The 25,315-nt window shown below is 43.7% G+C and overlaps 1 protein-coding gene across 1 annotated transcript; it reads left to right on the top strand.

The window, feature by feature from the left end:
• The first annotated feature begins 231 nt into the window (after positions 1-231).
• On the top strand, positions 232-25,315 carry srpx (sushi-repeat containing protein X-linked). The gene is made up of 10 exons (XM_061225871.1): positions 232-503; positions 7,426-7,482; positions 9,566-9,757; positions 10,353-10,529; positions 13,789-13,915; positions 14,256-14,377; positions 16,716-16,895; positions 20,139-20,272; positions 22,253-22,374; positions 24,403-25,315. The coding sequence occupies exons 1-10, from the start codon at positions 437-439 to the stop codon at positions 24,584-24,586; spliced, it is 1,362 nt and encodes a 453-aa protein (XP_061081855.1). The 5' UTR covers positions 232-436; the 3' UTR covers positions 24,587-25,315.

The following is a 25,315-nucleotide window of genomic DNA, read 5'->3' on the forward strand; positions in this document are numbered from 1 at the left end:
TAAACTGACTAGCTAAATCGGATCTAAGTCCCTCAAGATGTATCAGAAGGGTGTGAGGATCTTGTGAGGACGGCTTGTAAACAGTCATTTACTACAGGGGTCAACAAACTTTCCTGTTGCAGAGCGCCATGCTGAATGCAGGATTGTGAACTGCAAAGGTAAACGCGAAGTGGATGTTTCGGTTTGCCAAAAAGTGATGTACTATTGTCCAATACTTCTACAGTGTTTGTGAGACGGCAAGAGATACTCATCCTACAGCTACAACGAAACGTCCAAATTGCGTGAATTTGCCAATGGATGTGTCCAAATTCGATTAGTAACAGGAGGCGAACGTTCTCGTGTTTCGTGGTTGGATAGGCGGGGCCAAAGGAAAGTAGGATAGTTCTGGAGGTTTTTCCACTCCGTTTAGAAGTGGACGAGAGTTACATATTTGGATATGGACACCTGGCTTATAGCTTTTCTGTTCATTGGTGCCCAGTTTTCCTACAGCTTTGGATATGAAGGTAAGGAATGTCAAATACTTTTCACGAGTTAGTGCCAACATAATTCACGGTGTGTTTGTTCTAGTGCGCTTCAAATACATGGTTTAAAGATAAATTCCCCGTTTATACATGTCTAATATTATTAAAAATTACGCGTGGCGGGATGTTTTGCGAGCGGATACGGCGTCCCATTTGCGAACGGTAATTTTCACTTAATATTTGCCATTTATAAACAATCCGGCTTTATCTGTAGCTATGGCCAGATTTCTACGTGCAACGCTCGCACTGTTTACGTGGAATATACTTCAGCTGGGGTAGCCGCGAGAAGTCTTACAGCAGGGCATTCATAGCGCACCCTACTCGCTGGAAAACTGGAAAACTGCGGATGGATCAACACGTGGACACCTATAGGATTTGGCAGCGTTCCAATTGTCAGTGCATAAGAGTACTCATGTCACAACTGTTACTGTTAGACCATTATTGATATATTTATTTCGATTTACATTCACGTCGATCTATGAAGCATTAGCCCTTCTGTGAATGAGACTTGGAGAGTACACAGACTATGAGCCCAGCTATAATCAAATGCTCTCTACACTGCCAGAGTTGTTTCAACACAACATTTGATGTGTAAAATGACTGGGGCTACTATGATCAGTATTAAATAATGTACTCCAATAGTTTTGCAATACAATAGTGAAGAATGCATGATTTTCATACAATTATCTTGCACCTGCCTCTGTCTCTCACCTGTGTCTTATTTGGCTGTTGCATTCTTCCTGTACTACCATTGCCTTGATTGCTGTAAGGTTCGGATGCTGAATTTCATAAGAGAGACAGAAAATGGTTTTGGGACAAGATGTAAATGAATAATAAGTGTTCTCTGCATAACGACATTAACACTTGCAGTTTGGAGTGTGTAACAAAAGAGTGACCTAGAGAATGCCAGCCATATTGGAATGAGCTTGCAGTTTATGCTGTTTCCCTGTAGTCAGGTTTTTTCTTGGGAAACAGATGTCGCAAGAACAACAACAACAAACAAAAAACAGCTGAACATTAACTTGTCCAGTGATGCAGTAGAAGGAGTGGCACAAATGCCCAAATGAGTGCATTTGAGGTTATTTAGATGTTCCCTGGGGCCAGTCACCTGAAGGACTCATAATGCATGTAAATATTATCAACCGCTTATCCTCATACGCCCTGAAAGATTTGTTTATGTTGGTTTGGAAAATATTCAAAAGCACCTCGCATTGATGGCATCATGAAGTGTTTTCTACTTTGCTGGCAAGAAAGGACCCGCCTATGCCAACAGAATGAGTTCCCATCGGCGATATCTGCACAATCACTGCTTGCAGCCAACATTCAAATTCCACCATGGCTGTTGGGCAGGTGCTAAATCTTGGCCGAAGATGGAGGAATAGCTTCAGACACGGGTTGAGACATGAATGCCAGTTTTGGCGGAGTTCGATATAAGGGGGGCTCAGTAAGGGTTGTCATCTTGTCGGGCCTCAGCTGATGGAGTTGGATATGGTTGGCGTCCAGGGGGAACGTAGACCACATGTAGACTGCTGGGACATCTCGTGCATCACCTGCCAGCAGGCTGCAAGGGGCACCGTGTAGCCTGCTGGCTAAGGTGCATGACTGGGACCAGGAAGGTTGTTGGTTCAAGCTCAAGTGCATCCACAGTGCTGCTATTGGGCCTTTGAGCCAGGCCCTTAACCCCACATTGTTCCAGGGTTTTGGATAAAAGCATCAGCTAAATAACTGTAATGTAAGGTAAATGCACAATTTCCGTTGTCTTCAACGCTCCAGGGAAACACAGCGGCACTGCAAAAGGGAATGGATAAATTGGTGGATGGATGGATAGTCATGGTGCCCCTGTGAGGGTGGTTATCTCTTTGTGAGCCGTGAGGGAGGGGGGACAGACTCAATTTATACAGGAAGGCACATGGATAGGGCAGCGTTTTGGTAGTGCGGTGGTCATGCATTATGGAGCAGGCTGTGTAGGACAACGTGTGAACAGATGTCGAAAGATTTCCGGACACTGCTGTCTGGGGACACAATTTAACTGTTGCAGTGATGGCCACCTGAGGAATGAGCCATCTGAAACATTGGTCTGGTTCTTAGAGGACAGTTTGTCTGAGTGATTTGAGCGGTTTGTATTTCTACATTCAAGTTGGCATCTCCTTCACTTTTATTGATATGATTGGTTCAAAAATCCTGGCTACATGCTCACAAATGCCTGCACATACTGTATGCACATGCTCATGGACACCCCTTAGATATTGTGAAACATAAAATCACATTTGTACTGCATGGCAGAGGGGCGAATCACAAACAAATCTATTATTCAACCCAAAAACTATGTTTAAAGTGAGAGATAATGTCATATGGTTGGCAAAAGCTGAAAAAGACTGGAAATTCAAGCCAACAACTAAGTTTTTGAGAAGAGTTAATGGTTAGCAAAAGCCAAACAAGTCAGGTGTATGTAACACACTATATTTACTGGCTACAGACATCTTCATATCCGTGGTCACACTAATGCATAATTCTGCAATATATGCAGAACAAAAATGCAGATTTGCGTTCCAAACAAGCAGATATTTTGAGGTCAACATTGTCATATTAAAAGGTGATTGATTTGAAAAGCTACAGCAACTGCGACTGACCCTTTGGAAATAACTGCTGCCACACAGACACAGACACACACACACACACACACACACACAGACTAACTGAATCAGCTTTCAGCATCTAGCATGTGTTGTAGTTAGTATCATAATATTTACATCCTGGGCGTCCTGGGTGGCAAGTTACTGCGCTAGCTTAGTGACCTAGCTAAACTAGTTTGTTTAAAACAAACTTTTAAAAAATCCGCTTGCAATGTCACGAGCCAAACGGTGGCAAATGAAAGCCGCTAGTCCATTTAAAAGTAGGATTTTCATGTTTTTAAGTGTGGTTCAGACATTATCTCTACTACTTATTAACTATCAAGCCTCTGTTAATGAGCAGTGCAGTATATCACATGTACCATCAGCAGTCGAGTGCCTATACAAAGAATATGAACGCTGGGAGTAGTTAAGCCCTCATAGTGCTACCCCTCTGTGTTGTTCATCTCTCAGTTCTGAAACTACATGGCAGTAGAGAAATATGATTCTTGGCTTCTGTGTGGAGTTTCCAGTGGGGTATGGTACTGTATTATTGGATGAAAAAGACATCTTAGACTTGCACAACATCTGAAGCCTTGGGCTTTCTTAAACATACCCAGTGTCATTTGTTATCATTTGAATTTGATCCTCACAAAAAACTCCACCTGATTCCTTGGCTATCATTTTCAGCAGCATGACCAATGATGGTGTTATTCCTGCTGAATTCTTGATGGTATAGGCAGCAGCCCTTTACAGTAAGTGTGTGGAAGGCTCTTGGCAGGACTTTGCCCAGTCCTTGGCCTGAAATGGAGAGACTTTTGACGCCATTTCCTCAGACCCTGCAGAAAGCCAAGGTGATCCTTTGGTTGAAGCCAAAGTGTGTTCTCATTTTCTGAGCTCCTCTGTTCTTTCCCAGTATATTAATCCCCATTCGGAGGCCTCCCCCTTATCTATGTGCACAGTTTTTTGTTGAAATAAGAAGAATTATTCATAAATTCTCTCACCAAGGCATTTAAGCCAGTTTGGAATAAGGACATTTTTGACTTGGATGAAATGCAGCAGATATGGCTTAAATTATCAAGTAAGTTGCAAAACAATGGGAGCTTTTGTTAATGTACCACAGGGGTGATGGCATGATGTTGTACTAGGAGAATGATAACATGGTTTACCACATAGTGTTGCTCTAAGTCTGAACTAAGGCTATCGTTCAGTGCAGTGTGTAACTGCTTCTTTCCGTAGAGATGTGAATATCTTGGCCAGATGAGGTCCAGCCCTGGCCTCTATCTTGGTGTTTGATGTAGGATTCATTGCAGAATACAGTGTGACATTATATTAATGCCAGGAGCGTAGACCCAGAGCTCCCTTACAGAGCTGCTCTTTGTGTGGACCCAGTGATTTTCATGTTCACGATGAGACTTGAGACTTGAGAAAAATTCTCCTTTAAAATTCTTCATATTACAGGAGACTAGAAGTTTCTGTGTGATGACAGTTATTACGGATATACAGTCTTCACTTACAAGTAGTTTTACATCTCTGGGAACCGAAATTACAGACTAGTGTTGCGTAGTTCCTTCTAGTGCATTGAGGCCCTGGACTGTTCATCTTGTACTTGTTTGCCTAGTAACTGTCTTGTCAGTCATTGTCTCCAAAACCTAATTTCACCCATATTAGTCACCTCATATTCATGTGTCGGGATGGCAGTGTAGTCATAATAATGGTTATGAAGCTTGTGACTAATTAGGTGCAGTTTCAAGACCTGGGCATGGTCATTACACCCCTGTGAAAGGGTACCTAACCTGAGTTGAGATTGTAATATATTAGGTGTTCAAATGTATAGTTTTGAATAATGTTCAACGCTTAATTCAGTTTCGATGTGGGCGTCTGCAAAGCAGAGATAATGAAAATGGAAAAGATTCTGGTAAGCGGAAAGCTTACCGGTAGTGTTTCTAGCAAGCAGTTTATCCCTGATAAATCCTTTTTCAGTATAAGTTTTAGTGCCCCCTCAAGCCAAAACAGTTCAATATGCATGAGATGTGTAGAAATGATCTCAGCTTTGCATTTCTCTGCAGTAGATCTTGGACTTCTGTTAAAGGAAAACACATGGTGGGCGCAAGTTCCCAAAATACAATTTTTCCACTTTCAAAGCGTTAAAATAATGGCAGTCTGGCGGCAGAAGCCCTTCAGACTTAACTTGGCCAAGTTGGAAACATAAGCGCAATCGGCACAGATAGCAAAGTGAGGCAGCAGCATTTAGAGTTCTATTTGTCCTTTTCTTAATGTATGTAAAATGTGTTTCATGCAGGTCGACAGGCAGGTAGATGGGACCTGCAACTGAGTTTCCACATTTGTGAAAATTATAAGATAAAATTATGAGCATAAAAAAAAACTTTTAAATGTTAATTATTTGTACACCAAAATATTTAAACTTGACTTATGTGTTATAAAGCAGGGTTTAGGTTTTTCTCAATTGAAACCTTTTAAGTTCATTCAAATGAACCTACAATTTTTTATTTCAGAGAACCTTTGTGTAACAAATTGATGTCAAAATATTAGTTTTATCCAATGAAGCATTTTTTCAGTGTACAAAAGAATGATGTAATTTAACATGCTTCTAGTGAAGGTGGGTTGGACTTCCAGGCTTGTTCAGGACAACAGAGTGATTGGCTACCTTCCACCCCAGACTCAGAACAGCCCCCCCCCAGCACATGCTGTAAAACTAATTCTGTTTGTTATGACGTGTCAGTATCGCTTCTCTAATGGTATATGTTTACAGGGATTTTTTCAAGGTTTATAGGTTGGTGTAGTTAACCTTCATTTGTGATTTAACAGTGTTGCATGCAGCCAGTCTGACTGCAGAACAGGATGGTCTTTATCACTGCTAATAAAAGTGATCTGGATTCACTTAAATGACTACGGAGGGGAGCATTTGCAAAATGAATGAGTGTGATAAAAGCCAGCATTCCTTCAGTGGGCCTGATTTGGCCTTGACTTTATCTCCAGATATCCTGATACGCTTGTTGTAGTTCAGGTCATGCTTTTTGCCATTGATGTTCAGTAGACTTTTGATGAACCTTTCCAAACCTTTCCTGGGCACCCATATGAAAGTTGCCTGAGTTTGAGAAGCAGACCCTCTTTATATAGTTCTGTATGTCACACATTGTTATTGGTTGTTTATTTGAATTCTAAAATGTTTTAAAATGTTTATTTGGTATTTATTTCATTGCTGCTGTAGTCTATCCACAGAGGTATCCATGTGTTGTGTGTTCAGAGATGCTCTTCTGCATACCACTGTTGTAATGTGTGGTTATTTTCATTACTGTCACCTTCCTGTCACCTTCCTGTCAGCTTTGACCAATCTGGCCCTTCTCCTCTGATCTCATAAACAAGGTGTTTTTGCAGGTTTTGGGGAAGAAAGATGGAGTAGATCATATTTCTTCCATGTTCTGACATTTTGGTCTGAAAAACAGCTGAACCTCTTGATCACGTCTGCATGCTTTTATGCATTGGGTTGCTGCCACATGATTGGCTGATTAAATATTTGCATAACATTAACAAACCAGTGTACAGTACCGAAAGTGGTCACTGAGTGTATGTAGTTTCTAATGCTGTAAAAGTATGTTCAGTGTGTAATAGATAAATTGTAGTGTATGTTTTGTTCTCAGAAGGCTAACATTTTATATAAAATGATTCAGTCAATCATCGAGGCAGACGTTAAATTATGCTTTTGACTGAATGGTAACATCAGGACTACAAATGAAAGTATCTTCTGTCCAATTTCCTACAGACTACAGTACAGTAAGTATGCATAGGTGGGACCGTAACTGTGACTTCACTATTTCAGCTTAATAACACTGTTATTAATAACATCGTTATTAAACTGGATCAAGATGCTCTATGGTGGATCTATTCATCAGGGCCAAACTGCCCAGAAAAGAAATTTGGGGCGAATGGATGGATTTGCTCAGTTCTGTGTTGGAACCAGTAATTGAATTTGTCATAGTGTGCGTTGCGTGTTTTTATAACTCATGTTCTGGTTGCCAGAATCGCTCATGCTGGACGGAGGATTACAGAGGAGTCATCCAAACAAAATGGAAGTCTCCCATATGAGGCAGCATGGCGTTGCGCAAAACTGGCGCTTTCTAGCCTCTTCTCTGGCAACCAGCGCAGAGGAGCGTGAACACGTTTATGTTCCACTGCAACGGGCACGCGAGGAATTGTTCACAGCATCCGTCTACTTTATGGTCGTGACAATTCCATGGTGTCTGTCTGTCTCTTCAATTACTTTCTCGTTGTAGGGTCCGGATACACATCGTATGGAGATGACGAGGACTCATACGCACGTAGATATAAAGGTGAACGCTTTGACCCAGTTCAAATCAAAACTGTGATAACAGACAAGATGAGTCCGGCAAGTTTCCATTAAAAAAAATCTTTGCATATTACTTGCACTAAACAAATTAAATTGCTGGACAGATTTGATTGGATCTTTCTTGTCTTAACTGACCTGTTTGACATTGAAACTGAGATGCTAGCCATCGTAAACTTTCTAAAACTGGTTAGTGCACACTGAATACAATTCAAGTGTAAATAGTCAAATAAACTGTCTTGTCTGTTGGTGAGTTTTTGATCTGAACTGGCCTTAACGGCTGCCGATTAGCCCAACTCATACTGCCAATCTGTGGCTGGTCTCTCCTCTGTCAGTGACATAAGATTATTGATGCACACCTGGGCTTTCAGCATAAAGATAGGAGGACTGAAGCACTGTCAGAAGCACTGTCTTATCAGATATAATCCATGAGCATGAATTCTTGTTAAATGCTGCAGCAGTTTTGACAAGAACTAGCGTGCATTACTCTCCTGCACATACATAGATGTAGTTTAGCAGCCAAAAACACATTTAGGCAGTAATTTCATTGTTTCATCCTGTTCAGTTCAGTAAATAATTCTGTTTTCTTGGACAAACTCACACAAAGCAGTACCCTGGTGAAGGATGGTCAGACTATATGCATCACCAGAATCTGTGAAAGATCTGTGAAAATTTCAGTCGCCATATAGCGGTTGTGCTTTGTCATTTCTGCCACCAGATGGCGCCTTGTGCCCAACGGTTTTGGCAAACAATTTTGTTACCTTTCACATGCCATATTTCAGACAGTGCTCAGTTTGTTACAGAATATTAAAAACTGTGCCAGATGATATCCATAATGTGAGTGGCAAACTCGACTCAATTATTATTAAAGCATACTTGAGAACCAGCCAGTGCAGTTCTGTTGCATGCAGTTTTAGGCCTAATACACGCACGGGTTCAGTCCAGCTGGACAGAAGCCCGTTTGGAGGTTTACCCTGAATCATTGAGGATCAGGTTTTGGAGATGTATTGTGTTGGAACACAGCCCTTTGGCTTGTTGGAACTTGGCATTCATGAATAGGGAACATTTTATCACAAGTTTATAATAAACGAATAGAGCTGTCCAATCTTTGTGCAGTCTTTGATACTTCTTGGAAACATGCAAGAGTTACCACAGTAAGTGCTCCTTTTTGATTAAAAACGGGGGCCTTGCATTTCATACATCCCTGGTTGAAAAGTAAGCACCTGCTTGAAGAATGGTGCTGTTAACACACAGCCTGTGGGAGCCCTCCAGGACAGACACGTTACATGTTTAGCATGAGTGTCTAACATGATGTAGACAACCGAAACACGGCACCAAAGCCCAGGTGTGCGCTGTCTGTTTGACCAATGTTATGTCACGACACGTTGGGGAACCATCGCTCTCTTGCACGCATTCACAATGCTTTTGGTTGCACAGTACCAAGGAACTGCTCTTGCACAGGAGAAGGTAGGTACGCACATTAAAACATCTACCATGATATCAGCTCCCTTCTGAAAAACAATCGGCGAGAATAGAGAATCTAACCGGAAAGAAGCTTAAGCATTTATTTAATATGTTTAAAAAACCATGAGTGTTTGATGAATTACTGTGATTCTGCTGTATTGGTATTTTAAAGGCTTAAAGAAAAATATATTATACGGGGAATGCATAAACCTGTATAATGAGAAAGTGGCAGTCATGGCAATGTAGAACATATTCCTTTTTTATTGTATATGTTTACCATTCTATTCATAAGGGTTGTTGGTTGGCTGTCATGAGTTGATGTGCCGTTTTTATGGGTGTCAGACTGATGTGGAACCTCTATATTTGTTGTCTGAGGGTAGCATTGCATGGTAGATGCCAGATTATTTCGGAGACTACTGTTAGTTTGAATAGCGTTATCTGTTTTCTCTAATATAAGAGAGTTCTTGTTATGTATTATTGTTCTGGCATGTAAAAGGTTTCCTTGAAAGTCTGCAGGAGTGGTTTCTCATTTTACCAGTAAAGTCTTCACACTCTGCCCTTGACCCAGGCCTGGTAGACATGCTCTCTCTCGCTCCCTGTGACAGGAGCGCCTTGGTGCGCCCCCATCAAGGTGAAGCACGGTCAGGTGAGCTGCCGGACCCCCCGAGGGGAAGCCCACAAGAACGTGATGGGCAGCCGCTGCAAAATCCACTGCAAGAAGGGCTATGAGCTGCAAGGCCAGACGGAGGTGGTGTGCATGGCCAGCAAGCGCTGGTCTGCCAACTACGACTGCAGAGGTGGGGCTCTCCGCGTGACGTGCTGTTTATGTAACGTAGGTGAAGATGATGCACCGCAGCTTTGTCCAGTCTGGCTATTCTCCTCTGACGTCTCTCATCAACAAGCCATTTTTTCCCGCAGCACTGCTGCTCACTGGGGTTTTTTTTTTTCTTTTCTTTTTTTTGCACCATTCTTTGCAAACTAGAGAAACTAGTGTGTGTGAAAATCCCAGGAGATCGGCAGTGTCTGAGATACTGAAACCTCTCTGTCTGCCACCAACAATCATTCCACGGTCAGTCATTTAGCTCAACCATCAGAATGGGGAAAAAATGTGATGTGATGTGAACATTAACTGAAGCTCCTGACCTACATGATTATATGCATTGCACTGCTACTGCACAATTGGCTGATTAGATAATCGCATGAATAAGTAGGTGTAATAAAGTAAAAATGTTCCTAATAAATTGCTCAGTGAGTGTATATATATTTGAAGCCCAGTCAGACGCTTTCCTTTGACTTTTTTTTGTAACATGACCACTATTTTGGATCAATAAAAAAAAATGACAGAACAGGTACACACACTAATGATTTCACCCTGCCCACTCCCGTTTGCAGAAGTCCGCTGTCCGAAGTTAACCATGCCGGCCAACGGGGGCTACAAGTGCTCCGATGGCTCCTACTACAACTCCAGGTGCGAGTATTTCTGCTCGCCTGGCTACACGCTGAAAGGCGAGCGCACGGTCACGTGCACCAGCGCCAAGGCCTGGACTGGCGGCCAGAGTGCCTGTGTGGGTGAGTCTCAGCGTCTTGGTTCTCGGTTCTGAGTGTCTTGCTTCGCCGGGGAGCCACTCTGCAGACCCCAGGCTAAGAGCACAATCTGTTTTAAAAGCTACTTTTAATTTCCTTTAATTACGCAATTAGCTACAACCAGGGGGAAGTATAGTTCTATAGGGTTTGTTGTAATTATCCTCTGTTCAAGGAAGCAACCTGCAACCTGCAACCGTTTGGACACTGCTGCCAGACTTAAGAAGTTACTGACGACTGACTTTTTCCATTAGTGGTTGAGTCGTAATTAATGGCTGAGTCTTAATTTCTTCTTCTGGTGCAAGCTTGTGCTTGCCAGACGGTCAAACACCTGATATGAAAGAAGTCTGTAATTAGACAGTCTGTCTGCATTCTTTCCGCTTCAAGACAAGCAATCGAAGACAGAGCTGTGGGTAATGCTCATTTGTCAATGTATTCTTTTTTTAAACATGATCAGGCTAGTGCACCTTTTTTACGGTAACATGAATCGGAAACACTGAAAATGAATGTACTTAAATGTATTTACCTACAGGTATCAATAAATTTACAAGGTGCACTGTTTTGGTGGCTTGATTTGTTCTACAATCCTGGAATAGAATCCTGAGCTTGTCTGCAGTAGCCAGGAGTCCCGTGGGGCGAGACATAATTGGGAGTTTTGAGAGTGGGGAGGGGGTGATCAGACTCGCAGATGAGCGTTTCCCCCACCTCCTCGTGAACACAGTGGAACATTGTCTATGTCAGCGGTGAGGTGCACTTCTCTAGTGCGATGCTGCACAGCTCGACTGGAGGCCTGGAGAGTAAACAGAGGCTGCACACAGTATGGGGGAACCGCACGCTTGTCTGGGACAGGACAGCTCTACACATTTTGGCATAAACATGGAGTTTAAAAGATGTTCTAAAATAATGACTGATACCATCTTTCATGGACTAACCGAGGCTCTGGACAGTGTCCTTCTGTAGGTTTTTCTCTCCTTCGTCAGAGTGCACTTCTGTAGCTCATTATGAAAGGTCCGTATTAATAGCTGCTGTATTAATAAATGAGCATTGTACTGTTAATGCAGCATGCCTGCAGTGACAGGGGTTCTGTTATGTTCTGAAATTCATTCAGTAGGTGTGTAGGGCAGTACTGTGGCAGTGGATGTTCTGTAATGTAATATGGCTGTGATGACTGCAGTTGCCAACCACAACCTCCTGTAGTTAAGGAGCAGAGAGTACAGAGCGAAAGCCGGAACTGAGTGTCTGGTGAGTCACTGGTTCTTAAGCGTTTTAATATCAGGGCCAAAATGACACATTCTAGTATTGGCACCTAAAACATGAATTCAGTGCCTTTCAGGGACCTGTGAAATACACATACTAGCATAGCCTACTGCACTACAGACTCATTCCGAGCCCCACCTCATATACTCGAAGGAAGACTGGACTAAAGAATCTGTGCAGATCTTCTGCGAGATACTGAACGCTGTTCCCAGCTGACTGCAGCATCTGCAGCGAGACGCTGGACTGTCTGATCCGACCACAGCTGGTATCCTGTTCAAATCACTGAGCCTCGTCCCCTCAGATCTGACATAGTTAGTGGTTCCGACTTGAGCCGGAAAAGCTGCTACACCGTGGATAACTCAGTGTTGTTCATTGCAGTCCCCCCCCCCCCCCCCCCTTCTCGTGGAAACAGCTGCACACAATCCCCACCTGCAGTAAGCTTCTTGGTAGTTTGCATCAGAAGTGGCTCAGAAGTACCAGGGCTTACGATGGATGTGGGAGGATCAGTCTGTTGGTGTCGTCGTCTGTTTGACCCTATTGCATTAGAAAACCTGTGATGGAGATGGGAGTTGGTTTTGGGAGGGGTGTGTGGGGGACTGTGGGGCTGCTAATGTCCCTGCGCTTTAGGGCCCATGAAGGTGTGAAACTCAGAAATGCAGAAACACACACGTTGTCCTCTCCAGGCCATCAGCCAGGGCAGAGCATTGTTCACAGGGCGCCCATCACTGCGGCTCGCCTTGTTAGCCCAGTGTGAGGCCTGAGAGAATGGCATTGAGGGAGCCCTCTCCTGCCAGGCGTCGTGTCTGCGGTGGTGGGAACAGTGGCCTGTTCTTTGCGGTAAAACGCTCTCCCCCACAGTCACAGCGCAGCCCCGGCGTGTCTGAAAGAACACAGCGTTACGGTGGAAAAAAACCCCCTCTTGTCTAGTCTTTCTGCTCTCTCAGTCCGCTGTTGAAACCATGGAAGGACTGGTGAAATGTTGACTCCAGGCTCCGCATATAACAAATGTTAATAATAATGGATAATAATAGATCATAATTAATAATAGAAACAATATATCATTATTCTTAATATAAGTATTGATATTGATATTATTATTACATTGATAAGAACAAGAACATTATATACAGTTTTTTCATGATTTCTAATCACATTATGCCTGTGCGTAGCACCCTGGGTAGTGTACAGTGTGTGTCTTTTACCAGAATGTTCTATCATTGGAATGTTGATGCAAATCATGCAACCTGATTAGGGATGTAGAATGAGTGATACTGAGTGTAGTCCGTTATCTCAACAACACATAATAATCATTATTGTGCTTAATTATACAGAATGATTAAGAAGGCTTACATGGTAAAACGCATATCTCAAATAGTCTAGTCCATAATCTCAACAACATATTATCATCATCATTATGCTTAATTATAGAGTGATTAAGAAATATGTAAACTTCAGGAAACCAGTACCTTTCCATGACAGACTTCCATGTACAGTGCAGCCCCATCTGCTAAAGCTAAACCGATTCCAGTTGTCACCGACTACATATTACTTGGATTTATGGATTTATTGAGTGATTCCATTGCTTGCTATTTTACAATCTGTTATGCAATCGTGGTTATTTTTGGGAGCCAATTTCCAAGTCATTCTGAGGATCCCTGGTTGGAAATGATTGTAAGTAAAGGGGTTTTCCATGTCCATGCCACAGATTCCTTACGCTCACCAGATACCCATCTCCTGCATTCCTTCTGCCCACTATTTTGCAAAAGGAGGTTCCAGTTACTAACGGCGGTTTGTGGCACTAAATAACAGAATGTGCAAAATGTCCATTGCATGGTTACACTACCTTAATGAATTTTCAGAAGATGTCTCCCCAGCTGAACTCGTTTCGGCTTCAGTGTTGGAGAGGACAGAAGTTAACTTGCAGAGAACACAGAGTTGAGTATCTGGTGTGTCTGTAGAATCTGTGCCCATTCTTACCTCTGTTTTTCAGATGTTGAGCCACCTGTGATCAAATGCCCCAGTGTGAAGGAGAAGACGGCGGATCCGGGGAAGCTGACGGTGCGGGTGAACTGGGACACCCCGGAGGGCAGGGACACGGCGGATGGCATCCTCACAGAGTCAGTCCGCACACGCCGTTGCCATGACGGCACAGGGGAATCCTACCTTCTGCATTTTTTAATTCTCTTCCAATTTGGCATGCTCTCTCATATTTGTAGGCCTGTCATCCAGATTGTCCTTCTGCCAGCTATTACATCAATGTGACTCTGCAGTCCACCAGCTCAGCAGTCTAACTGGGCCACTCTCCCAATTGCACCCTAAACTAGCAAACCCTCTAATTTTGTTTATCAGATGAAACTGACTTCCTTAAACACTGTGTTTACATAGAGGTAAGGTCTCAGATTTCTGCTGCATGCCCTCCTGGTTATGTGAGTTTGTGTCCTTCTGTTGTGTCCTCAGCGTCATCCTGAAAGGAAAGCCACCTGGAACTCACTTACCTGCGGGAGACCACAAGATGTCCTACACCGTTTATGACCGCGCTGGGAACAAGGCCTCCTGCCGCTTCTCTGCCAGAGTGCGAGGTACTGCATTTAAAAAAAAGATGTTCCCACTTAAACGTATTCACTGTACAGTACCTCCATACTGCCAACCCTTTTCCCACTACCGCAGAGTACCTCTCCTAAAAACCCCCACCCCATCCCACACCCCCCCCACACCCCATCCCATCACACCCCATCACGCCCCATCCCACCCCACCCCATTTTGCACGATGAGTCTTCTCCCAAGAGTGTGAGAGCTGGGCAGCTCAGGGGTGTCTGATATATACTGCAGCCTTGGTCACTGGAAAACGGCATTTGAATGAATAGTTGTTAAAGGAAGAAAATACCCACAAATCAAAATAAGTAAGGCAGGTACCTGGCAGAGAACATAAAAAAGGAATAAAGTTTGCACACAATGATTACTGCTCCAATAAAAATCTTATTCCCCAGGCAGATGAAAGGTTTGAGCAGCACCGAGTCCTTGTTTTGACAGCCGAACAGGTTGAGATGTTGATCTTTGTGTGCGTCGTTGTGGTTGAAGAATATGTTATTTAATTCCAGGCCTGTATCTCTGCTTTACTGGAAACTGTCTCTCTAATCAATTCTCCGTATTGTCCCCAGAAAGAGCCCAGTTGATAGCGAGTTGGAGATAAAATAAAATGAGGTTTGCTGATAACAGACCTGTGTGTGAACAGTGCTGAAACAATGCCTGTGATTCAGTGTCTGTCAGCAGCGATCTGAAAACGGAGAAAAGGGTGGAGGCTCCCTTGCCTACCTCACTGGGGTTCACTAGCTTCTTCCATTTTCAGGGTGAGCTGTAGGTGCATTTGTGAAATTGTCCATTGATGGGTATAATAGCTGGGTGCCAGTGCAGGAAAGAGACGGGTTTGGGGTGATTGTATTTAGCTTAACCCTCATAATGTTAAGATTTTATAACATCTTTTATGTTTGGGATCAAATTGACCCCAACAGTTCACATAAAATAATGTAATAGAAAAATATTACACTTCCTCTCTCCTTCTTCACACTTTGTCTCCCAAATGACTTGCCTTTTACATATAAATATGAAATGCCAAATCTGTGAAGCCATCTAATTTTAGAGCCTGAGGTAAGTGAAAGTTTGAGACCCCAATCATACTATATATGAAAGTTAAACTAAAAATCTGCATTTGAGTGGGTAAACTGTTCGAGGCACTGAAGAACCAGCTGTCAGCCAGGTGGGTGGTCCAACGATATGGCAGCCAGATTTGGTAATTATTTTTCACTGCTGAAGGCTGAACATAAAATATAGTAGAACTTCAGAATGTTCCAAAAATCCATTCCTGCTCACATTTTAATGATATGCACAGCAAATTTAATTTGGACTATGGGTTGCGTTGCTTTTTAAATGCTGTGCATTTGTATCAATTATTGCAGGTGTACTGTATATGAAAGGCCATAAATCATTAAAGCTACATGAACAGAAGTGAACCAGCATAGTGTATAGAGCTCTCAGACAACTGAAACAAATTAATTGTTTGGAACAAAAACCAACACACAAACTGGCTCTCCGGGAGCACAGTTTTACACCGCTGCTTTTGGGAGTGCGATGGTGCTAGCTACCTCCTCTCAGACTGTATGCACTGAGCTCTTGTGCTTCAAATATGTTTTATGCTCTGTTGTTAATTCAGATAAGTAATAAAACCTTTCTGTTGTAGTGAACAGCTGAAGGTTTGCTTTTGGAGAGGGCCTCTGTGCATCTTTGCTAATGTGTCGGTTATCCCACACATTAGAGCTGTAACCCCAGATGATCACGTTGCTTAGGTTATCGATATTGCATCTTATTAAAGAAGGGTGAAAACACATGGCACTCCTTTAAGGTGGTATGGGTTCTAAAGTTATACTGTAACATCCGTTCATGTCACCGTTGGCAGGGTTGGATTTAACAAAAATGGGAGAATTTAGTCACAATAATATGGGGCTCTTCATGCCTTGATGGGAATCCACAGTTTCTTGCACCTCGGGAGAAAATTCTTGTGCCGTCTGTGATCAAATAAGAAAGCTGCAGGCCCTAATTTGTATTACATTTTATGTAAGGTTTGAATCATAAAAGCTATTTTTCTTCTCTCAGGCATACATTCTGCTGGCAAATAAATAACATCCCATAATAAGCTGTGGGAGTCACAAATCAGAGCCGGTTGTCAGGTTTGATAGAAAGCTCAGAGCAACAAGAAGGAAACGCGCAATATGATTGAACATTCAGATTGGGATATTCTATATTTATTATAAGAAATCCTATGCGGGTGTGAAGAAGTGACAATCTTGGGTTTACAGAAAATAATTTTTTCCAGCGGTCTGTGGATTGTGTATGAGTGTATGCGTGGACTTCCTCACCCTGCAGTGCGGCGTTGTAACCCCCTGTCTCCGCCCGACAACGGCTACATGAAGTGCGACAGTGACGGGGACAACTACGGGGCCAACTGTGAGTTCACCTGCACCGGGGGCCACGATCTGGCGGGCAGCGCCGTGAGAGTGTGCCAGTACGGCCTGACCTGGTCCGGCACAGAGACCACCTGCTCACGTACGTACCCTGCCTCTCAAAACTCACTGACTCCCCTCCAGGGTCTTTCAGGGCACGGGTCCCTGGTTATGGGTATGCACTTTGTTGTACATGTTGTCAGCCAAATGCCTATAATGTAATGTCATGAAACACTACATGCCTGCAGTGCAGATTGAAATCTTGGCCAGCACACCTAGGCATTGATTTTGGGAACCACTTTACCTAATTGGGGTCTGTAATGACCACAGGACCTGGGGGTTATTATCTTACCAGCAAGATTGTGTAACCTACATCACAGTATCCCTGTCATTATATTGAGGTTTTGGCTTTTCTGTTGGGTCCAGGGAAATTCCTACTCTAGATCCACCACTTCCAGCAGTAACCTGCTTTATCAGTAGGTCATGGTTCCCAGCCCTGACTCACTTCAGCTCTCAAACAGTAATCATAGCATGTTGTGGCTGCTGGCCAGTGGTTCTTGTTAAAAAAAACTTGTTGTGAAAAGAACAGCTGCTAGAGAACATCTGTGTGTTTTGGCTAAATGCCTTGAACATGAGTTTATCTAGAAAAACATTTCAGACCTGACAAAAATGGGAAAACTTTGACTTTTCAAAAAAAAAAATGCTTTTTAAATTATCCTAAAACCCAGTGTTTAGGTTGTATCTTTGTTGTATCACAAAGAAGGATATGAAGTGTCCACAAGAGTTATGGCCCCAGACCCTAGGATATAAAACACCTTATCAGTACCCACGTGTGTAGAATCAGTTCAGGCCTGCCAGATCTTATCATTTCTGTCTGGGTCGGTGTCAGCAATGTCCTTCCTAAAAAAAACGTCTTCGCGACAGTATCTCCGTGCAGAGCACGAGATGAATCACACCAAATCGAATCGAGCAGTTGCCGGAGTGGAAATTAATTTGTTTTCAGATTTGATGGGTGTGAGCTGCCTGTTGTGGTGTTATTAACGCCCCGCAGGCCAGTGTAATTACAGGAGGAGTGTTGAGTTTGAGAGCTCCCGCGCAGGCCGGCGGCCGGCGCTGAGAACGTGCCGCCCTGGCCCGCTGCCATGATGGATCTGTTGCTCCACGGCTCCGTGACCGTCGCCGGCGCCTGTCCTCGGCTCACCCGCGTTTGCATTGCAGATGAGCCGAACGGAGCCGGCGCTGTTTGGTTGTGACGTTAGCGGCGCTGCCAGCTGCCCGTTTCCATTGCACACAAACTTAGATCTGGGGAAAGGGGGCCTTCATCTTCCTCCAAAAAAACATTCAGATCCTCATCCAAGTATAGAATGCCAAGGTCTTAATGCCTGATGGAATGCTATCTTGAGTTTGGGCTTTATTAAAGGTAAACAAGAAACAGAGTCTTTCGTTTTCAAAGTGGCTCACTCGAATCTCAAAAAGGATGATCTTATGTAGCAGTGTGTTTTTTATTTTTATTTGGGACTTGAGAAATTTATGAAACCAGATTTTGAACAGCTGCCATGTACAGCCGTTTGTCCAATAAATTGGTTTATGTTGCATTACATTAATTTGATTGGCAGGTGCTTTTCTCCAAAGTTTTTCGGTTTGGGGTTTTGAGGGAAACAAATGCAAACAACAAGGGTACATGCAAGCACAAAGCCAGAGTCAACAGCAACACTACAAATGTATAGCTATCTAGATGTAGATGTATAGGTAATTTAATAGATATTATTAGTAAATAAAATAAATATGTGCTGCTATAGCTGTAAATATAAACTGGATTCCTGAGGAGTGATCAGGGATCTCTGAAGCAGTGAGCCATTGGTGTCTGAACCAGTAAAACAGTGTTTGAGTTTTACTGGCTCAGAGAGAGAAATTGAATGTTTGTTGCAGCTCTGCTCCTTAGGACCGGAATACACAGGGCTGGTGCTGTAACCAATCATGTGATTAGCATTATATCATATGGCGTTGCATTGCCTGAATGCTTATTGATCACATTTGGTGGAAATTACATCCCTAAGTGCATGCGACTGATCAGAGAGACTCGAAAGATTGATAGTAACAGCAGACCTGGTGTCAGGCGAAACGCTTGTTTTAGGTTTGTTTTCTATTTTAGCGGTCAGGATTAAAGGGCACCACTGCAGTATCTGCAGAAAGTAATTGTGGGATTTGAAATCTTGTCTATGGACTTTTTATGAAATGTAATTTTTAATTAAAGAAAAAATATTAAGTGCATGAAGCTGAAAATACCACACTGCTAAAGCACTGCTAATACAGGTGAAAGTTGGTAATTAAATCTCAGTGATGGTTGCTGAGAGACGGTTGCTGCTGTGAGTCTGCCTTTTTCAGGCTCATAACTTCACAGTACTGTGAGTCTACCCTGGAGGACACATTGCTGTTGTGTGAGTGTGCCCAGCTTTTGAGGTTGTGCTTTGCTGATAAACCAGTGGCCAGTGGCCAGTTCTTTCTGATAAATCATGACCTCAAGGAAGTGGGGTTCCAGGTAGTGTGTCAAACCACCTCAGATGTTGGCCTATGTCATAACACTGATCATAAGATATGGATAGCGAGAAATCTCACAGGGTACCAGATACCCTTTTCAGGAGAGGGAGGGAGTCCTGTGCACAGTAAAATGTTCAGTGTTAAATCAGCACTTACAGAGTGCATAGGGTCCTGTTGGACTCATTTGTACTGTTCGAGTTGAAGTAACACATTTTACTGTGCGCCATAATAACCTGTGTCCTCATGCAGAAATCTACTGCACTTCTGGAGAATACTACAGCACCTAACTGTATTTTGAGAAAAATTATACTTTCCTTCTCTGTGGAAAAATGTTCATAAAGTTCATCAAGTTTTCAATCCATATCAATTTGCACACAGCAATGTGTCTCACAAAAATCTATTATATATTTCTGAATGCTTCTCTTATCGTGGGAAGTCTCCCACTAAGCTGATTTCAAGCCATACAACATACAATAGGAAACATGGAGACATTATTATGGATGTTCTTTGGTTTAGAAAGGACTCTATCTTCATAGTCTAAATTCCAGCACGCAGGTTACAGTAGGGCATGATCAGATGCACTTCTGCTAGTTACACAGCAGGTCGTCCAAGCACAAAGTAAACTTGTGGGGCGGCCTGTAGCGTAGTGGTTAAGGTAAATGACTGGGACACGCAAGGTCAGTGGTTCTAATCCCGGTGTAGCCACAATAAGATCTGCACAGCCGTTGGGCCCTTGAGCAAGGGAGGGAGGGTCTGGGGCGGGTACTGCTGCTGCTATGGTAACCCTCCCGTGTCTCGCCCGCTGCAGCCATGAACATCAATGTGGGCGTGCGCTCTGCTGCCGCCCTGCTGGACCAGTTCTACGAGAAGCGCCGCCTCCTCATCATCTCCGCCCCGACAGCCGCCAATCACTACTACCGCTTCCAGATGACCAACCTGCAGGTGAGAGAATCCAGCAGTGCTGATTGGCTGAGAATGAGCAGGAAGTCCATCACCATTGGTCGGCTCTGCCATTACTCACTCATTTGGGGGGGGGATGGGGGCGGGGTAGGTAGTTCAGCTTCCGTCCTGCTTTATAGAGAGACGGTGTGTGGATTTACATTCCAGGACGGTAGTAAAACTAACCCCCCTGCTGAGACTGATTTTCTTGGAAAAAGGGGAAAAGTGAAACGCATTTCCAAACTCTTTTATTAACAACAACAAAGAAAAGATCAAATTCTGGGAAGTAATAAAAGATCCTGAATCAAAATGGGTTTACACAAATCATCAAACAAATGCAAAAGGGCATTTTACACCTCTTGGGTGAGTCTGACAGAGCTGCACTCTACATTCACCCCGAACGATGGTGAATTTGATCATAAAAGGGGTTGTTATGTTTTATTATAAATGAATTGTGGGGAATGTATATTCGCTGCATGTTGTTCTAAGGGGCAGCCCTGTGTGTGGTCTGGGCTCAGAGAAGCCTGTGTGTTCACATTATCCTGCCTGCTCCTTAATACCCGCCCCTGTGGAGAGGGAGTGTGCCTGGCACTGTCCGTCTCAGCATGCAACGTAATTGTGCTCTTCTTGCTATCATCTTGTTGCACTTAAATTGCTTAATTCAGCCATGGTTCAATTATAGACCCACCACATATTATAACCATACCATTCCTATGGGAATTTGAACAGGACATTTTGTACATTAAATGCTTAGCGGTAAAAGTGTATCTTCGCTAGTTTTAAAGCAGCTTCATTGCATCTCCTGTGAGAAATAATGACTAAGCCATGGTGCACGTCTCAGTAACTGTCAGAAAAAGGGCATGGCCTTTGCATTGGATGCCAAGATTACATTAAAAGGGGTTTATTTGAACTGTTTGGAAAGGTCAGTTTGTTGTGAATATATAAAAAGCCAATATGCTGATTTTTATGCTTTTGTTTTCACCCATGTCAAATATGAACAGACGTTTTCAAACCGTGACAGAATGTTTTGACAAATGATGGCATTGAGCTCCCGCCAACGCAAAAAGAAAACAGGCGGGCTGGGTGGCGTTTTGGTTTTGGTGGGTCTCGGTGCAGTGGAATCGCAGATTGAGCTCGGAGGCGTGATGAACCCTTAATAACTGGAAAATTGGAGGGTAAAAATCTAGCCACCGCGGTGCTGGAAAAATCAAGGCTTTTTGATTCTGTGGGCCCTCTCAGGATAATGTCAGGAGGCGTGTTGATGAAACAGGCTTTTAGAGGTGTAACCTTTATGTCCGTGAGTCAGTGGAGGGTTTCCTGTGGGATGAATCAGCGGGGTTAGCAAGCCCTGTGACTTCCTCCTCCCATCCTGGGACTCACGGTTAATGCAGTGAATATTGATTCACTGATTCATTCAGTGAGTACTGCCTGAGTCACAGTGACTAAGGCCAGGGAAATAGCTGAGCTTTGTCTGGAGTATTTTCTGGGCAAGTTGCATTGGAGAATGTACTGTGTGGGAGTTGTTTCTGGCAGTGGTCTTACAGTATGTGTTTAAGGGTGGTTGTGGTGTGTTCTGTGTATGTCTGTCTCTGTCTGTCTGTCTAGCTGGCTGGTATTGTACATTATGTGGTTGTTTTATGCTGTGGTTGTATGTTTGTGTGAGTATACTTGCGTATACGTGTGCAGTGGGCACCCCTCCGGTGTGTTTCTGTATGGTTGCGATGCGTGTGGTTGTGTTGTATTTGGCTGGGGTTTGTGCTACGGGTACGCATGCACGTTTGTGTGCACGAGGTTGGGGCGTGTTTAGATGTGCCGCATATGTGTTCTGTGTCTGTCTGCCTGTCTGTCTGGCTGGTGGTATTTTACATTATGTGGTTGTTTTATGCTGTGGTTATGTGTGTGTGTGTGAGTATACTTGCATATGCATATGTGCACTGGATGCGGGGGCGTGTTTAGACGTGATGCGTGTGTTCTGTGTCCCAGCATGCTCAGTGTGGGCTGGACCTGAGGCACGTGACGGTGGTGGAGCTGGTGGGGGTATACCCAGCGCAGATCGGCCGTATACGACACCGCCTCATCCCCCCTGGCCTGGCCGTGCAGCTCCGGTACGGTACTCAGCACCAGCGGAGAGCGCCTCATCCAAAGCGCCGTACAATTCATGCTTCTCATTCACACATTCATACACACTCACGCACTCACACCAATGGCCATGGGCTGCCATGCAAGGCACCAACCGGCTCGTCAGGAGCATTTGGGGGTTCGGTGTCTTGCTCAGGGACACTTTAACACACCCAGGACGGGATCGAACCGGCAACCCTCTGACTGCCAGACGACTGCTCTTATGTGATGCTCTGGTACAAACCCCTGCTGAGTGTGTATGGCCAAATGCACACCTCACTGTCTGGGGATTCTGGATTCTTTAACAGCATCTATTTTAAAAGAAGATGCTGTTAACTTTTACATGTGTTTTTTTGATAGATCAGTCATTTGTCTTCTCCTATGGTGCAGTTCAACATAGAGCATTCTGATGTCAGACAGACTTTGTGATCTTAGTACACATTTCAGTTCTACTGGAAATGTTGTCACAAGTTCTGTCCTGTATCAGTGAGGAGTCATCTGATCACATATTTATAAGGGCATTAACAGGGCGTTGATGCAGAAGAGCATGTGTACTCAGTCAACTTACCCTGCATAAATACAGGTTTATAATCTTGTCTGACTTTTTCAGCATTTTCAATATGGCCACCTAAAACATCAGGAAGCTTCCTCAGGAATATACACTCAGTGGATCTTCATTAGATATTTATTAGACTTATATTTTTGACTTATTATAGGTCTTCTGCTGCTGTAGCCTATCCACTTAAGAGGTTTGAAGCATTGCGTGTTCACTGTATACCACTGGCCCTTCTCCTCTGACCTCTCTGCTGTGCGTGAAAATCCAATGAGATCAGCAGTTTCTGAGATACTCAAACCAACAATCTGGCACAAACAATCATTCCACGGTTCAAGTCACTTCGATCACATTTCTTCCCCATTCTGACATTTGGTCTGAAAAACAACTAAACCTCTTGACCACTTCTGCATGCTTTTATGCATTTAATTGCTGCCACATGATTGGCTGATTAAATATTTGCATTAACAAGCTGGTGTGCTGGCATACCTAATAAAGGGGTGACTGATTGTACAGTCTTAGAGTTTAGCATACATTCCTGGCATCATAAAGGAAAATGTACTGCAAATAAAAAACATAATTGTTTGCTTTGATGTTCATCTTCCATCCACTGTTTTCATGTTGATCAGTGTGGACGTTTGAAGGCAGTGAAAAAGGTCACCCCTTTAGTCACGTTGATTACAGCGTTGTCATGGAAACGGCACGTGTGGCCCACCAAGGTGTCAGTGTCCACGCTGAAGAGATACAGACACCGAACCTGTTAAGGGAAAACCCTGAAGGATGTCTCTCCTGCAAGGAATGAATTAACCTTTCATCAAAATTCATCACTAAATAACACATCTGGATGTAAAGCAGTATAATCCTGTTGTGGAATTGCAGGTCTCCACTGTTGTTTACGGAAATAACTCCTGGCTCCCTGTGGCTCAGAGAGAAGTCAGTTGTGATGTAAATGTACGATCTTACTAAAGGTACACTCAGCAAGGAGGTTACGAGCAGCAGAGTAGCAGAGCAGAGCAGCAGGAAATAATGTAGAAATGTTGGCAAATGAACTGACCTATAACACTTTTGTCTGATTAACGATAAACAATCCGCATGACTCTTCTTCCATATTTCTTGTATTTATGTGTGCGTTATTATTTCATAAGCATTATTCTTTTCACAGCTAATGGGAGATATTATGTTATTGTTAGAAATATGTTTTTTTTTCACCAAAAAACAAATGTTTGACTGGAGAAAATTGATTTAAATGACTATTATATTCTGATATTGAATTCCGTTGCAAATGTATTATTGTATTTTAAAATTGATTATTCAATTTATTTGACATGTTCCGAATCACCTTTCTGTAACAATCGTCTGCTAAGACAAACAGGCTGAGGACACCGGACAGGGCCTGGATCAGAGGTTACTCCAGAACGGTGTATTCTGACCCATAGTTACGCCCTCACCGTGTGTCCCACAGGCTGCTGCTCCGGATCTCCAACAACAACTACAACATGGTGATTCTGGACAAGCAGGGCGTGGACAAGATGCGCTACACCTACCCCATCACCTCCGCCGAGATCTTCACCACCATCGACACCTTCCCCGCGCGCAAGGACGAGATGGTGCTGCAGCAGCAGGCCGGCCACACCTGCCAGCCCTGAAGGGCCAATCACAGCGCCCTCCCGCTCAGCTCAGCCTATCACAGTGCCCTCCCCCTCACCTCAGCCTATCACAGCGCCCTCCCGCTCAGCTAAACCTATCACAGCGCCCTCCCGCTCAGCTCAGCCTATCACAGCGCCCCACCGCTCTGCTCAGCCTATCACAGCGCCCCACCGCTCTGCTCAGCCTATCACAGCGCCCTACCGCTCTGCTCAGCCTATCACAGCGCCCCACCGCTCTGCTCAGCCTATCACAGCACCCTCCCACTCACCTCAGCATCACCCCATTGCCAGAGAGAGAGCGAGGGGTGGAGCAATGGGAGGGAGGTGTGTACTCAGCCACCACTACAATAAGACAGGACGGTATTGGGAGCAGCGGTGGAGGAACAGGCATAGGGGGCGCCACTGCTGTGGCCGTCCTGTTTTCGGGCTCCCTCTGTCCTCAGACATTGCTGTGTGTTCCATATCTTACCCCCTCTGTCCCTCTGAGCAGCTGCATCCCCAGCAGTGCACAGGGAGCACCACGTTAGCTTGTATGCATGACACCTAATTATTCTTGGCTTGTTCATTGGTTTTGTACATTTTGTAATGCTATCTGGCAGACTCACAGAAATCATAATCAATTTTATTTTTTATTATTGATTCCGTTATTATTTTATCTCGATTCCTTATGATGTATATCTATTACATATGGATGGATGGTTGATATTTTCAGTTGTAACACCAGTGTAA

This window comes from Conger conger, chromosome 17, assembly GCF_963514075.1.
Source record: "Conger conger chromosome 17, fConCon1.1, whole genome shotgun sequence".
Classification (NCBI taxonomy): Eukaryota; Metazoa; Chordata; class Actinopteri; order Anguilliformes; family Congridae; genus Conger; species Conger conger.

What these genes read in the sequence shown, in the direction of transcription:
- srpx (XM_061225871.1), top strand. Translation starts at nt 437, where the DNA reads ATGGACACCTGGCTTATAGCTTTTCTGTTCATTGGTGCCCAGTTTTCC. An exon ending in CGGCCAGAGTGCCTGTGTGG is followed by an intron (nt 10,530 to 13,788) that starts GTGAGTCTCAGC and finishes TCTGTTTTTCAG; the next exon opens with ATGTTGAGCCACCTGTGATC. An exon ending in TCCAGATGACCAACCTGCAG is followed by an intron (nt 20,273 to 22,252) that starts GTGAGAGAATCC and finishes TCTGTGTCCCAG; the next exon opens with CATGCTCAGTGTGGGCTGGA.